This window comes from Apiospora kogelbergensis (assembly GCF_038363985.1).
Source record: "Apiospora kogelbergensis strain CBS 113332 chromosome Unknown utg000002l_segment0_segment0, whole genome shotgun sequence".
Taxonomy (NCBI): Eukaryota; Fungi; Ascomycota; class Sordariomycetes; order Amphisphaeriales; family Apiosporaceae; genus Apiospora; species Apiospora kogelbergensis.
Window position 1 is genome coordinate 4,329,287 of NW_027117419.1, and position 15,555 is coordinate 4,344,841.

General features: G+C 53.5%; 6 protein-coding genes across 6 annotated transcripts; 3 read left to right on the forward strand and 3 right to left on the reverse strand.

Annotated features, from left to right (window-relative positions):
- Positions 1 to 561: 561 nt before the first annotated feature.
- On the reverse strand, positions 562 to 819 carry PG998_004338 (uncharacterized protein; the record flags this gene model as incomplete). The annotated part of the gene is made up of 2 exons (XM_066871156.1): positions 562 to 684; positions 745 to 819. The coding sequence occupies 2 exons, from the start codon at positions 817 to 819 to the stop codon at positions 562 to 564; spliced, it is 198 nt and encodes a 65-aa protein (XP_066734906.1).
- A 2,080-nt stretch (positions 820 to 2,899) lies between these two features.
- On the forward strand, positions 2,900 to 5,034 carry PG998_004339 (alternative nadh dehydrogenase; the record flags this gene model as incomplete). Its single annotated transcript, XM_066871157.1, has 2 exons — positions 2,900 to 4,961; positions 5,018 to 5,034. 2 exons carry the CDS (start codon positions 2,900 to 2,902, stop codon positions 5,032 to 5,034), a joined length of 2,079 nt encoding a protein of 692 aa, XP_066734907.1.
- A 484-nt stretch (positions 5,035 to 5,518) lies between these two features.
- On the forward strand, positions 5,519 to 7,135 carry PG998_004340 (uncharacterized protein; the record flags this gene model as incomplete). The annotated part of the gene is made up of 1 exon (XM_066871158.1): positions 5,519 to 7,135. One exon carries the CDS (start codon positions 5,519 to 5,521, stop codon positions 7,133 to 7,135), a length of 1,617 nt encoding a protein of 538 aa, XP_066734908.1.
- Positions 7,136 to 8,916: 1,781 nt separating this feature from the next.
- Positions 8,917 to 9,187, reverse strand: PG998_004341 (uncharacterized protein; the record flags this gene model as incomplete). Its single annotated transcript, XM_066871159.1, has 2 exons — positions 8,917 to 8,964; positions 9,011 to 9,187. The coding sequence occupies 2 exons, from the start codon at positions 9,185 to 9,187 to the stop codon at positions 8,917 to 8,919; spliced, it is 225 nt and encodes a 74-aa protein (XP_066734909.1).
- A 1,361-nt stretch (positions 9,188 to 10,548) lies between these two features.
- PG998_004342 (alkaline serine protease Alp1) lies at positions 10,549 to 13,771 on the forward strand (the record flags this gene model as incomplete). Its single annotated transcript, XM_066871160.1, has 6 exons — positions 10,549 to 10,904; positions 10,973 to 11,096; positions 11,159 to 11,446; positions 11,530 to 12,385; positions 12,468 to 13,541; positions 13,746 to 13,771. 6 exons carry the CDS (start codon positions 10,549 to 10,551, stop codon positions 13,769 to 13,771), a joined length of 2,724 nt encoding a protein of 907 aa, XP_066734910.1.
- A 556-nt stretch (positions 13,772 to 14,327) lies between these two features.
- Positions 14,328 to 15,501, reverse strand: PG998_004343 (uncharacterized protein; the record flags this gene model as incomplete). The annotated part of the gene is made up of 3 exons (XM_066871161.1): positions 14,328 to 14,399; positions 14,462 to 14,770; positions 14,848 to 15,501. 3 exons carry the CDS (start codon positions 15,499 to 15,501, stop codon positions 14,328 to 14,330), a joined length of 1,035 nt encoding a protein of 344 aa, XP_066734911.1.
- Between the last annotated feature and the right edge of the window lie 54 nt (positions 15,502 to 15,555).

Here is a 15,555-nt window from a genome sequence, read left to right on the forward strand (position 1 = left end):
CACACCTCGATATATCCGGTTCGCACTGGTGGCGCAATGGTAGCGCGTTGCTTTCCGGCTTCAAGGAATTAGCAAAGGCTGTGGGTTCGAGTCCCGCCTGGTGCTTACATTTTTGCTCCTCATCCATAAGCCAGCCCTGCTCGCAATGCCATCGACATCATCACGCAATCAGCCACAGAGCCAGAGCTATTGTTAATATGTCGAAGCCGTCAACTTGGCGCAGAACGGCTCTGCATGCCGCCCTCCAAGTATGGCCAGCTCAGACAAGTTACCAATATTGTGCGTCTTGATGCAAAGCTTGCCATAGACTTGTCTGTTATATGCATCACACATTTTGGACGTAGTGAAGGTTGCAGACACTTGGATAGTTATGATGATATTGAGCGAGCATCTAACTATATAACACAATTGTGACAAATGAGTGGCCAAAATAACGAACAAAACAGTTGACATGTCGACTTGTGTGAAGAGAAGAGCACTGTCGTAGACGCAATGGGTAGCTAATTCCCACGGTGCTCGTAGTGCTTGCTTGCGTGCGTGCGTGTGTGTGTGTATGACCTCCTAAGGGTGCGAGCAGAAGCCATTCCGGCAACCGTTGGCACAGCGGTTGGCGAAGCAGAAGACATCGTCGCTGCAGGAAGTGGTCTCGCACGTCACCTGGCGTTCAAACAGGCTCGCCGCTCCCTTCGCAACACGTCAGTCTTCTTATATTCTGCCACGCCTTGGTATGCTCGGGGGACTTACCTCGGGGGCGGGTGCGGCCATGGCAAAACCGACCAGGACGGTGGTGAGAGTCATGATGGTGGTGAAGGCCTTCATTTTGGTTTTTGGAGATGGGGGTTGTTTGGATGATGTGTTTGTGAGTTGTAGTGGTGTTTGGTGATGATTGATATGCTCAAACGAGCCGGGCAACACCCATTATTTATAGGTCTGTTGCAATACGATATAGCAGCAACAATACTCGTGTAAATAATGTTGCCTTTTCACCCATGCTACTCGGCCCAATCATGACACAGCTACGAAGTGTCTAATTGTAGATACTACAAGGCCAGCCAGTGAGCGGATTCCGTTACGTATGCGCCTCGCCAACTACTTCCACAGCTATCAGCTCTGTGATACTATGGCCGATCTGCGCCAGGAGCGATTTGAGGCATTGCAACGCTTGATTCTAGTTCAGGAGCCGATGTTGCAGATCTCGAGTCGTAGCAAGCATTCTGACTGTGTCTGACACGCAGAGCAGTGGAACGAAAAGCTAAAAGTGCCTTGGCGGTACCTCTGCTGACTGTGCCATTTGGTGCTTTTAACAGGTAAGTGGGCCGAGAGGCAGTTGTCGTCCAAAAGGCGCGACAGACTATGCAAGATTCGCATATAGGTATAGACCGGAGTGGGCCATACAATCGCTGCCAGGCGTGTATGACTTGTAAAACTAAGGTCAGCTATGTTTGTACTACTGCACTTCCAGTCCTATTACCCACATTGGCATTTCGTTTCCTCCCTATGATTATTTGCTTCTTTGGAAAGTCACAGAAGTTGGGCCTATGGCTCTTAGAGGTTTCCCTTTTTGGGTGATGATACCTTTGAATCTTTCGACGATAAGACTAGGGAGAATACCCTTCCATGGTTGTGCCTTTCCGGCTGTTACAATATTCATCGCTCCTGGGGAATAGAAAGCATCATGTTCCAGGAACATTGTCTAATCAGATGCATCATTGTAAAAGCTTGAAGTCCAATTCTTATGTTCCGTATTGAAAACTGCCGGCCAACGACTTGAAATCTGTATTCCTCACTACTGCCACATGACATATTTTAAAAATGGCACTGGCCCACGACAAGGTAGTTGCCCGAAAGGCGGGCAATGTTCATTTGGGAAATGCGATCATGATACACAAGACGATCATCTCTTGATCAAGCCGTGTGGATATAGGACTCAGAAGCTGTACCTATTCGTACTATCGTGACAGTAGAAGGACTCCGCGACAGGATGCACAGATCGTATAAATGGATGGAAAGTTTGTTCATCCCTAGGCCAACTTTCATTGGCTGATGGTACGACAGTATACGCGGGAATCGCATAGAGGGTGATCAGCTTACTCTAATACACAATCGACCACGCCTGTTGTGACGTCAATTCACGCATGGATCGAGGCACCCGTTGTCGTGGTATCCCTTTCCGACGACTTTACCTCATGTTTTTATATAAGAGCAGTGTGATACCGCCTTCTCGTCTTCCCCATTTTCTGCTTTTTCCTCTGGAGCGCCCACAAACCACATTGGAGGCTGCCACTACCACCTTGGGCTCCTTCTACTATGAAGATGTGATTGAACCGACTTACCTGTATTATCGGCTACGGCTAGGCAATGGTGGGCGCGGAGGTGAGATGATCAGATAAGGGGGCGAGATAAGCGAGGTGGGGCAAGATCAGCAAGCCGAGCGGGATCACTATGGACATTCAGGAACAGGATCCTTTATCGGCATGTGAATATAGATGCAATTAACATTAGAAGTGAAATTAGAGAGAAAGGGCAAAGCTGAGTTTGACGTTGATTACCGCGCAAATACGTCAAGTGTCAACCAGGACAGGCCAGGACAGGCCGGGACAGGCCAGGGGGTTAGCGCCGCCTAGTTTGGCGGCTATGACGCATTGCAACCAAGCTTTTTGGGCCCTTGCAACTGGATGATTGCGGCACTGCGGCAGGCACGGAGCGGGAGAGCTTCGTATTGTTCTCACCTCGACGGAAAATCGTGGCACCTGAAAAAAACACCGCAGACTCTACATCTTCTGCTTCAGGAATTCTCTCATTGGACATGTTGTTACGTCTTTTATAAACGACACTCTCTGTTCGCCCTTCCTCTCGCTGTGTCTCGTCAATCGCGCCTTGATTGGCCTCACCAATTCCCATGTCGACAGCAGCGCCTGTCTTGGCCGGCGCTTTTCGCGCTGGTCGGCACGCCACCTCGAATCCCCCGCCAACATGTCGCATCACGCAGTCAATGCTGAGGCAGCACGTTAATGCCACCCAGACTCGTCAATTCCGCCTGTTCTCAAAGCCCCATACCCCAGGAGCCAAGTCCGATGCTCAATCGAAGTGGCTCTTCCCGCCCAAGACTACGACGCGACCTCTGTCCGGCCGACCCTTGCCCCAGCGACGGTCCTTCCTCCTCAACTTCTTGTATCGTTCTGCCGCTCTTGTCGGTACCGGTGTTGGCTTCGTTGGCCTCCTCGGTGCCTCTTTCTTCCTCTATGACGCCTCCACCTACAAAGAATCCGCCGATGCCGCCGAATGCAGCGTTTCCGAATTGGCCCTCCGCCCCCGACGAGGCGGCCCCAAGAACCTGCCTATCGCTGATGTTCTGATCGACGACGACGATACCGAAGCGAAACGAGCAGTCAAAGACAAGCCGCGACTGGTCATCCTGGGTGGCGGTTGGGGCAGTGTTGCTCTGCTCAAGGAACTCAACCCCGACGACTACCATGTTACTGTTATTAGCCCCAAGAACTACTTTCTGTTTACGCCCATGCTGCCCTCTGCGACTGTCGGTACCCTCGAGATGCGAAGTCTGGTCGAACCCATCCGACGAATTCTCGCCCGAATCAGCGGACATTACCTGCGCGCCAACGCCGAGGACGTCGACTTCTCTCACAAACTCGTCGAGTGTACACAGACCGATGCGAATGGCAAAGACATCCGTTTCTACGTTCCCTACGATAAACTGGTCGTCGCAGTTGGCTCTACTACGAACCCACACGGTGTCAAGGGCTTGGAGAACTGCTTCTTTCTCAAGGACATTAACGATGCCCGGATGATCCGCAACCAAGTCATGAAGAACCTCGAGATTGCCTGCCTGCCTACAACCCCTGACGCTGAACGAAGAAGGCTTCTGTCATTTGTTGTCAGTGGTGGTGGACCCACTGGTGTGGAATTCGCCGCCGAGTTATTCGATCTACTCAATGAAGACCTCACCAAGCGCTTCCCCAAGCTGCTGCGCAACGAGATCTCAGTTCACATCATTCAGAGTCGTGGCCACATCCTCAACACCTACGATGAAGCGCTATCTAAATATGCAGAAGACCGATTTGCTCGCGATCAGGTCGAGGTTCTCACCAATTCGCGTGTCCAGGAAGTCAAGAACGACAAAATCATCTTCTCCCAGAAGGGTGAGAACGGCGAAACTGTTATCAAAGAGCTTCCCATGGGCTTCTGTCTTTGGTCCACCGGCGTCGCCCAGGCCGAGCTCTGCAAGCGCATTGCCGGCCAACTTGGCCATGTGCAGACCAACCGCCACGCTCTGGAAACCGATACCCATCTGCGCCTGAATGGCACTCCTCTAGGTGACGTCTACGCCATTGGCGATTGTTCCACGGTGCAAAACAATGTTGCCGACAACATCGTGTCCTTCCTGCGTGGCTTAGCCTTCAAGCATGGCAAGGACCCCGAGACCCTCGAGCTCACCTTCAACGACTGGCGAAACCTGGCCTCGGACGTGCGGAAGCGCTTCCCTCAAGCCGTGGCACACCTGAGACGGCTGGACAAGCTGTTCAACGACTACGACAAGGACCAGTCCGGCACCCTCGACTTCGGCGAGCTCCGCGAGCTGCTGGGGGAGATCGACTCCAAGCTGACGTCGCTGCCGGCGACGGCGCAGCGCGCCAACCAGCAGGGCGTCTACCTGGGCAAGAAGCTGAACGTCATGGCGCGCAGCGCGGCCGGCCTCAGCGCCAACGACATCCGCGACGGCGACGTCGACGCGGCCTGCTACAAGGCCTTCGAGTACCACCACCTGGGCAGCCTGGCCTACGTCGGCAACTCGGCCGTCTTCGACCTCGGCGGCGGCTGGGGCCTGACGGGCGGGCTCTGGGCCGTCTACGCCTGGCGCGGCGTGTACTTTGCGCAGAGCGTGGGCACGCGGACGCGGGTGCTCATGGCCATGGATTGGATGAAGAGGGGACTCTTCGGTCGGGGTATGTGGCTTGTCCTTGTTCTCCCTTCGCAATGCAACTATGCTAACTGTTTACAGACTTAATGAGCTTCTAAAGGCAAGGCTACGATTGAGTAGAAGTCTCTTGTTTCCAAGGGGAACGAATTGCACAACGTGACTGGCTTTCACCTTCCCACCCAAACAGGGTTGATGCCAGTCCACGTGACGTCATGGTGTTTAGACAAAACCGTGACTTGCACATGAAATTTTAATATAACTGTATATATAGAGTGTTAGATCCTGTTAGATCGAAGAATTGCAATTTATTTATGGTGTACGTGGTTGGTAGTTGTGTTGTTTGCTACCCCAGGAACAGTGCCCCCGCATCTCCGTACGATGGTAACCATCGTGGGCGCCTTTCCCGATCTGGATGAGATAAACCTTCCCTTCCCCCAACCGTTGCGACGATACCATCAAGCATTTAGGCAACCATCGTATCCTGGTCAATTGGCTGACGGTGCCCTGTATTTGCTTCGTGCTTGAAATTGACAGGGCTTGCCATTCATTATAGGAGAGGGCTGTACGAGAGAAGACAGCAAAATGGCGTCCGGAATGTTCAAGAATGTACCGACCGAACTATTGGACGGGATATGCAGCTATTTGCATTCTTTCGACGACCGGTGGCAACTGAGCACGGTGGACACACGTTTCCGTCAGATCCTGGTCCCGGGCCTATACACGACTATTCGATTCTCCAACCGGCTGGACAAGCAAGAAATCATCGCGCAGGTTGTGGAAAAGTACGGACACTATGCCCTCGGCCTATCTCTTGAGCTAGACCTGAGCGGTCTGAAGAATACCCCATCATCCAGTGAGAGTGAGTATGGCTACGAGGACGGGGACGAGGGCAGCGATGCCGGCCCTCGTTATAAGGGCTGGGCTGGATGCGGGCTGCCTGACCCGACGCGGAGTTTGTTGGCGGGCCTGGCCCTGCCCAAGGTGACATCTATTGTCGTACGCTTCACAGTCGGGCCCGACCGCGTGACCGGCGACTGGGAACCAGATGGGTCGAAAGTCGGCTACGCGCGAGACGATGACCTGGTGCAGTACGAGGCGGAGGTAAGGTGGCGTGCCGTCCTCGCTGCCACATGGCAAGCTCTCGCGGAAAACCTGGGCCTCCGCCACCTCGCGATCGAAAACCTCCTCCCGGTCTCGTCAACCACGTGGGGCCGGCCGTCCTGGGCTGGGCTCTTAGGCCGCCTGGAGACGCTCGAGCTGGGTCTCGGGTCCAACGAGAACGAGGAAGTATTGGAGGAAGACTTCTGGGAAGACTCCGAGGAGGTGTCTGAGGGTTTCATCATGCGGTTCAGTAGGGACTTCAAGACCCGCGAGGGCTACTGGGAGTTTATCGAGGACCTCGAGGTCCACTTCTACCGCCACGCCGCGAACCTGGGCCGCTTCGTCCTCACAGCGCACCGGGACTGTCCCCTGGGCGACACCAACGACGTGCCGCCGCTGTGGGCGTCCGGGCCGACGGACGACCTGATGCCGCGGCTCCGGGAGGCGCGGTTCGAGAACGTCTTGGTCTGCCACGACCTCGCGCTCTTCATCGCGGCGCGGGCGGGGCCCGCGGGGACGCTCGCCCGGGTCGAGCTGGTCGACTGTGCGGCCCTGGTCACGGGCGAACTGGACTCGGAGGCCGAAGACATACACGAGACTGCGTTCCAGGACGACACGTCTTGGGAAGACTTCTTCGACTGGATCCTGGGCGACCTTCACGACGACGACACCGACGAGTCCGACGGGGACACGCTTGGCTTTGGGTTGGAGCTCGTCCTGGTGCAGAGCCGGCCCGTCCGCCTGACGGACGAGCACCGGTGGGAAATGTCCTTGGCAAAAAAACAACGCCAGCGGGAACGGGCCCAGCGCCTGCGCGATGAGGTCCGAAACCAGCATCAGGAATGGAAACGAAAAATAGATGAAGAAGAAGGAGAAAATAGCTATGTTTCTCCCTTCTTTAATGAGGCCGAGTTTATTTTCCCTTACGTCGGCATAGACCCCGAGGACCACCGCCCGATCGAATTCGGCCGGCTGAATCTATTTCGGGCGGAGGACCAGCGGGACGCCATAGCGTACCTGGGTATTCGAGAGAGAACGAGAGTGAACAGGGATGCGCCCCAAGGGGCGGAAGGTAGCCGCGGTCGTCCTGATGTCTAGGCAGGTGATTTCGCCCTGATCATCCATCCCATGCAGAGAGAGGCTAGTGAAGGAGGTTCAAAACAAGTAACTGGGCGGTTTGGTTCTATAGACGACAAATGCAAATCAACTTCTCCGCTTTGTTAACGGCCTTCCTAGCTGTGCCAGCCTGGAACCTATGAATTTCTTTTCCGGGTGCTGTTGAATTTTGTTACATGCTTGTGACCAGGAGATTCAGATTGTAAACTTGTTTATTGCCTAACTAAGACAAGTACAGGGCGGTGGAGGGCTTCGTAGACACTCACGAAATGACGAATGAATTTTGAACAAGAAGAGGACCAACAGGAAGCTGCTCGTATCGGAAAATAACTTCGCATTGGCTATTGAGGGAATGAACGCATCACACATACACGCCGCATATTGATATCCAACCTGTGATACTGATTGGTGCTTACTAAGGGTTAAGCTCGTACCCGTTGGGCAACGAGTGTCAATTGTTTCAATCAACATGAAACCGAGCTGACATGCAGGATTGAGTCACTGGTGGGGATGGACGGCTCACTACACACACGTCCCCATGGCTTGTGTATGCAGTTGGATCGTCCTAAAGTCTATGAATAACATTGTCGTACAGAAGATCTTCCCGCGGGTCATCCCTTCAAGCACGTGTTGGGGGCTGTGCAATTCGAACCGTAGGGGGCATGGGGGCTGTTATGCCCAAACCAGTTCAACGCCCTCCCGCTGAAGCTCTATAGCCCCCATGATAATCTCGGTTGGTGTAGCCAAAGTCATTTCAGCCCATCAAAGAAGGTTTCCCCTCATATGTGCCGGACCAATTCCCCGGACCAACCATATTGTTACTATAGCATCCCGCTGCCCACACCACCTTTTCAGCAGATACTATCCGGATCTCACTCCACAGGTACACATAATGTTGATTAATGCTGTCATGTCAGAGACTTGGTGGGTTGAGCATTACATCACAACCTTAAAGTGACTTTCACAAGCTCATGGTGTTGGTTCCTAACAAATTCATTAATTGAACGCTCCTTCAGGCCCATACAACGCTATTCGTACTCTCTCTGCAGGGGCCAAACCATAATCTCAAGTCGCGTCCAACAGACACTCGCATTCATGAGATGGGGGCTATAATGCTGCTAGAAAGTCTAATCGAGATGTATAGGGTGTGGAGCGCTAGCTACAACCGAACATACGGTACGCACATTGGTCACGATGTCGATACCCCTCACGGTTGGTTTCTCACGCATAGCTAAAGATGTTGGTGCGATCAGAGATTGTTGGCGATGTCAAAAGCTCAGAGGGCTAGCCGGCGGCGACAATGGTCCTAGGGTTGAGGACAACAGGAATATAAATGTCACACCATCTCGTCTAAGTCTATCACTTTCATGGGATTCACAGAGGGCTTTAAATAACATTCTACCCAACAACTATTTGCCCAACTTGTAGAAAATTGTTATCACACACAATCATGCGCGCCAAACCCCCATTTCCATTACATTTTGCTCTGGGGTCCTTTTTCCTGTTGATGGTCTTGTTGCCTCCTTCAGCCCTTGCGGAGCCGAACCAATGCCAGCTCGGTGGACGATGGTGTCAAGACCGTTGCATCACCGACTTGGATACTTGCTGTGAGACTCCAGATAAGAAGACGAAGAATGCTTGTGGGAGAGGTATTTCACAGAACAAGCCCTTGATACATGCGCATATGCTAACAGATATCAAAGGCACTATATGCTGTGGCTTCGGTTGCTGCCTCAGTAATGAGTGGACATGCAACGCGGATTTCAGCTGCACTGGTCCACAGGGCCAGGTAATCCCACCAGCTCCGGCACCTGACGGATCCAAGCCAGTACCAAGCAGCATTGCGTCTGTACTCACTGGTGGTCCAACCACGTCCTTGACGGGTACCACTGCCCCTGGAACTGGAGCGTCACCACCGCCAGCACAAGGCCCGACCATGGCAAACACCACAATTTCGTCGTCGGCTACCAAGATACCGGCAACCAGGACCTCGCTTCCGGCACCTATATCGTCCACTGCAGAAACTAACTCCATGGTTTCGAAACAAACTATAAAGAGCTCTGCATCATCACCCACCGCATCAACTACTCAGACATCTATTCTTTCATTCGTCACGACCAAGACAAATGCGGAACAACAGACTCAAACTCGTTCGAACGCCGACTCAGGTGGCTTGAGTGGAAGTAGCTTCGTACGTGGATCTGACACATCAAGTTTGCCAGCGACAGCTCTATCAACAACTAAGACTACGCTCCAAGCCTCGCAGTCGCCGAGCTCCTCAAACTCACAAACCACGAGCCAGAGTGATCCAGCAGGTCAAGTGGTGATCGTTGGGAGCAAGACGGCAACCCTGCCCGTGGTAACGACGCCTTCGCAGATTGTGACCCTAGATCAAACATTTTCTGTCCAACCACAGCCACCCAATTCTTCGAGGGGCCCTTTGCCTACTCTAGCTATTATCGGAAGCCAGACGGTGACGCTACCTACCGTCCAAACCGCATCCGTATTTGCCACCCTTGGCACCAGCTTTTCTCTTCAGCCGCCTCCACAGCAGACAACACAGAGCGAACGACACACTCCTAGTTCGGTGATTATTCTCGATGGCCAAACCAGTTTTAACATTCCACCCCTTTTCCAAAAGACTACACTGACAACTGGGGGTCGAACGATCACTGTCTCTCCCGAGGGCCCCCGACTATCACGATTGAAAAGCCTCCAGCCGGGGAATCGAGCGCTACATCTCATAGTCCCAAGGTCATCATAATCGGAGGTTCAAGTATCACGATACCTTCTGTCTTGAGCGAGACTATCTTGACTACCAACGGCCAGGTACTGTCGTTATCCCCCAACATGCCCCCGACAATCACGGCTGGTGCGCCTCCATCTCCGTCAACAACGACAACCGATAGGGATATCGGGCCACTTCCCGAGTATAAGACATGGCCACCTGGGGCTGTCATCACCCCGGTGGCCGTTGAAGTTGATAAGCCCAAGAAGTCAGACGATGACGACAAAAGCTCGGTAATACCCTGCAAACTGTGGTTCTTCTCCGTAAGCTATTCTACCCAATTATCACGTTCAGAATGCCATGCTAATGAAATACACTAGCTTTGTATCAAATTCGAGGCGGTCAACATCCTTGGCTGGAAACTGTCTTTACCCCCTGGCATATACCCTCCAGGCCCACCTCCGCTTCCTAACCTCAAATTTCCGCCCCCCATTGCAATAAAAGGGAGTCTTCCTCCTTGGCCACGATTCACGTAAGAAATAGCAGTCTAAACCACTTTGACCGTTCATGCTAACCTGTTCTTGTATTGCCCAGTGTTGGAAACGATCATATACCTACTTTCCCCTCCGAGCCTGAGCCCACCAAATGCGAGACCAAAACCGCATCTATGTGCTCTACCACGACATCTTTCGTGGTGTCTACTATTGATGGAAAGGCGCAGACGGTCTCGACGCAGGTCGGATCTTCCACATGTGCCGAAATCAAGGGTTGCATGGTCACCGACTCCGACCATGAGGCCACTACGCGACGGACCCAGGCATGTCAAACGGCTACGGTGACGGACATGACCATTTCCTGCAGCGGGTCTGGCACGGCCTCGTGTCACACCCAGACAGCGGCGCCCAAGACGGGCTGCTCTGAATCCGTCACGGCTTCTACGACTACGCTTTCATGCCGAGCTTCCCCACTGGACACCCCTCAAGGCGAGCACAGCCAGGGGCCGGGCAAGACTCCTGCATTGAGGTTCGTGAGTGGCTGGTCTGGCCAGAAGATGGTATGGACCGCGCACAAACCCAGGCTATATCTTCCAGGCTTAAAGAAATCGTGGGCGATGAAAGCAAAATCGTCGCGTCGGACACGAAGGTAGCAGGTATCAACTTTTGGGTAGCGACGCTGGAGCCAGACCAAGAGAAACAGGTCAAGAGTATCGAGCATGTAAGGCTATTATTTCCACTTAGCGCTTCTGCCCTGCATTTGGCTGACGAATGTGTTGTCAGGTGATATCGGCTCACCCGCGGTGCACCCAGGATTGCGGCGATCCCACTTTGTCGCACTGGTTACTACAATCGGATTACATAAAGGAAGTCCCTCACCTCTCCCTCAACGACGGGATACCACAAATGGCGTTTCTTTCTCAAAGCAAAGACGAGAAAAAACTCGAAGATGGGAGGGACAAATACCAATTTAGCCAAGTGGGATCCGGCGCCAAGTACTACTTTGACGAGAGTGCTGGGGAGGATATACCTGTTTACATCGTTGACAGTGGTGCAAATATCGAGCATCCGGTATGTCTCTGGGTCGATTTTTAACGCCTATTAATCTGCTCGAATGCTTTTTGTTAGCCGATCTAATGACTTCTTGCTTCTAGGAGTTTGCGAACATCCGCCATAAAATCGAGTTCATCCAAGTGGACGAAGAACAAAACGGGTTCAATGATGACTCCTTACTTCCCGCGTCGCAGAGGTGTGTCTATGAGGAAATGGCAAGATGCGGCAACCACGGCACAGCGATGTTGGCGCTTATTGTCGGTAATCACCTGGGCGTGGCGAAGAAGATCAAGCCGTACGTGGTTCGAGTGCCTCGGCGGAACCCAGACGGCGGGGGCTCGAGACCCGAGGACTGGCTACTCGGGGTCTCGAGACTTTTGCAAACGTTCGACAAGCCAAGCGACAAAACCCTCGCGATCCTCAACTTGTCGTGGTATTGGACGGCAGAGGGTTACGATAAGGCCAACAAGGGGAAGGATACTTTCTTCGGCTTCAGGAACCGCCTTGCTGCGTTGATCAATACACTCATCCGAAACGGTGTTTTTGTGGTGACCGGCTCAGGCAACGATGGATATGTGAGTTCTCGTACCAGGCTTCGGAGGTTTGCCCAGGCTCTAACAAGAAACACGAACATGCAGATTTTTGGATGGCCCAGTCTATTCGGAGTTCCACAAGATAAGCTTTGGCCGAGCTTGAACCAGTATCGCAGTACCTGGATACACATACCCCGGCTTATGGTTGTTGGTGCCTTGAATCCCGCCGACGGGACGAGATGGTTGAAATCGGGCATCTCGGCGCCAATCTCGACCACGGATGACGATGGTCAGTGGTTTCCAGAGCTTTACGCACCTGGAAGCGAACTAGCTTTTGCCAATGGCGATAAGAACAAGTGGCCACTACCGAAAGCCGAAGATGCCCAGCTGAGCTATTACAAAGGAGGTATGGGAACATCCGCTGGTAAGTAATTTCAATGTTTCACCCGTATCAACAAGAAACCGGACGCAGAGCGGCACGCAGAACAAGCTAATTCTTTATCCAGCCTCGGCTTACACGGCTGGGCTAGCTGCCTATTTCCTGAAGATGCATCAGCTCGGCCGGCTCCCGAAAGATGCCAAAGGCCAAGATCCGGACATGAGCCCTGCTGGGTTGAAACGTTACCTCATTAACAACGCGTGGCAGCGCGCTCCTGCGGGCACCACCTACCCCAAACGGACTCCTGGCATATGGAACGGTTCTCCGATAGAGGTGGTGACCCGCGACGGTTTCTGTCCCTGGAACCCCCGTCCCCCTGCCAAGTTGCGACGACATCCCCTGGACCGGTTAACAGGCAGAGAGCAAGAGCCTCCCACGGAACAGTGTCAGTTACCGCAATCCAACAGGCCCACGGGCACTGGCACAGCGACAACCAACAGCCCAACCGGAACCGGCACCAAGGCTGTCGATCCGACGTCGCCCAGCACCCGATCAAGCACCACGTCACCGCCCAAGGCTTCTTCGACGGCCTGCACCAAAGAGATGTCGTTCATATGCGAACACCCGTTGTTGCCGTTAGCCTGCCTACCACCTCGTAGGCCCCGCTGTCAGGAGGGGAAGTGCGTCTGCCTCGAGCCCATCAAGTGCACCAAGGACACCAGGAAGGACTGCGCCCCCTGCAAGGCCCCCGAGGAGGTCGCTTGCACCGCCGACGAGAAATGCACGTGCGTCGGGCCGTCCAAGACGCTGGTCACCCTCACCCGGCAGCCGATGCCGCCGCCGCCGGAGCCCACGGGGCCGCCGCTCACCGAGCTCCGGACGGGGGAGGTCCGGTGCAACGACAGGTTCGACCACGCCGACGTCAACGGCAACGAGCTGAAAAACTGGGTCGAGAAGCGCGGGTGCGACCAGTTCAGCAAGGAGATGCGGAGCGGCAGCGAGAGGCAGGTGGCCAAGCACCCGAGGGTCCCGGGCGCGTCGGTGGATTACTTCATCGCGGTGAGCTGGATCAAGGGGTGCGAGACGACTGTGGACGCGATCGATCCGAAACATCCGCTGGCGAAGGCCGGCTCGGGAGTCTCGGACGAGGAGAAAAAGACCAGGAGTTGCGTTCGGACCACATGGGATTGCTGGAATGAATGTAAGTTGAAGATTATCCCTCCCCCTCCACCTTCACTCGAAGTAGATTCCGCAAGATCTCAATATGGGTTATTAATACGGTGCGTTTAGGCTCGAACAACGGTGGGTCGGGTGGCTCGAAGAGAGTAGGATGCCTATTATATGAATTCATGCCAGAGCGAAAGTGAAACGTAACCTTTGCAGCACCGAGCATAATACGCTAAAGATGCCGGCATTGGATTCGGAGAATAGTCAGAACCCCATTAGGTGGTGGTGACTTGCCATAAGGCTATGGCAGCGACGGGATTGGTATGTCAGTATGTTTTCAAGGGGAGGTCGGGCCGACGACACAGTTTTTCATTTGTAGTTTTTCATTTTGATTATTTCTTTCTTCAGTTCGATGCCGCGCTGTCAGTCCAACAAAAACGAAACCTTATACAATAGCTGACTCAGAATATACGCACGCTTATAAGAGCTGTGATATCCAATGGCCTCGAATACTTTCAAGATGCCATGGAGTTCACGCAAACGCGATTTCTGCATAGAATTTTGCAAATATGTTTCTCTCATTACATAAGTTTGAAGTAAGCTCAAAGCCAAGTTACCTCTGGTATACTTGTATGCCATCTAGTTGTTACCCATCATGATCATCTATCATCACATCACCTCTCCCTGCCTTTCCCTCCACCGAAATTCGACCGATGAACGCCGCCAAGAATGCCATGTTCCCACCCAAGAGAAAGAACCGCCAGCGAGACCAGCCATGCCCATTAAGTAGGGCCCATTAAGTAGGGCCCATTAAGTTGACTCAACGGCTTTCGGCGGGGTCGTATTCGTCGCCAGTACAATCGGTCGGTAACCAAGGCTGCACAGTGCCAACCTAAAGTCATGTCAGCAACAGTATCAATACAGTAATGTTTTGGTCGTTTGCGTTCATCTTACCCCTTTCATAGTCTTCACCTGCTCAAGCTCAGTCTCGGTTAAGAAGGCATGCCAGAACAAGATGCCCCCATAAACCAATGAGGTATAAAGCCTCCCCTCACCGGCCATGGCTTCCAGCTGGTCGACGAGAGGCCGCAGGAGCTCCTCCCCGGACTGCTTCTCGGGCTCGATCTGGTAGAGCTTGCTGCCGGGAGGTGGTGTTTCGTACATTATCATTTCGTTTTTCCTCGATGGGGTGTAATCTGGCAGCGCCTCCAACTTCCTCCTGCCTTCAAGATCAGGCTTTGGTTGGTGCTCCAGCTTGTAAACCTAGATTGCGGACGTCAGCATGATATACTAGCCTAATAGGGTGGCGGTGGGCTCTTTTGTTAGAATTCATCCCTTACCTCTTTCAAATTCTGAATGGTCTCCATCTCAGGCTTCGTTAGATAAGCACGCCAAAACAAGACACCTTCGAACAAATTCGATCTCTGCATGGCGTATGCAGAGATGGCACCCTCGAGGTGTTTTTCGATAGAATGTGTCTGTTGGGAATTGCCGGTGTCCCAAGGATAGATGAAATAAAGTTCCGCCCCCTCCGGCTGTACCTGGTCCTGCATGTTGCTCCGCGCCTTTTCGGCCCTGGCTACTTCTTCCTCGGAGCGCGTGGCCCACCACGGCTCCTCATTCTTTTTCCGCAGAGGCTCATAGGCCCGCGACCGCGCCAGGATGATGTTGATGGCGTTGGACAGCGGCTGCTCGTCCCTCCTGGATGGCGGTGGCGATGCTGTAGCTGCTGCTGTTGGCTGATCCTTCTCTTCCCGCTCAGACGTTGGGGGCGGCGGTTGGTTCAACGCACCGGAGGATCTCGCAGCGCCACCGGCCTGCTCGGAGAGATTTGATTTGCGAATATCCAGATCGTTCAAGTGGGGGATATCCCAGGAGAAGCCAGACGAGAAATCCCCCAGCGACTCCGGGAGGGAGATGCTGATGGCTGTTGTTGGGCGCGATCCCAGTGTGGGGCCTGCGCCTCCAAGGGATAACGACTCCCTCGTCGCCATGTCGCTTGATGTGACTCTCTTGTCTGCCTGGTGGCTCTGCTCTGAAGGTTTCCG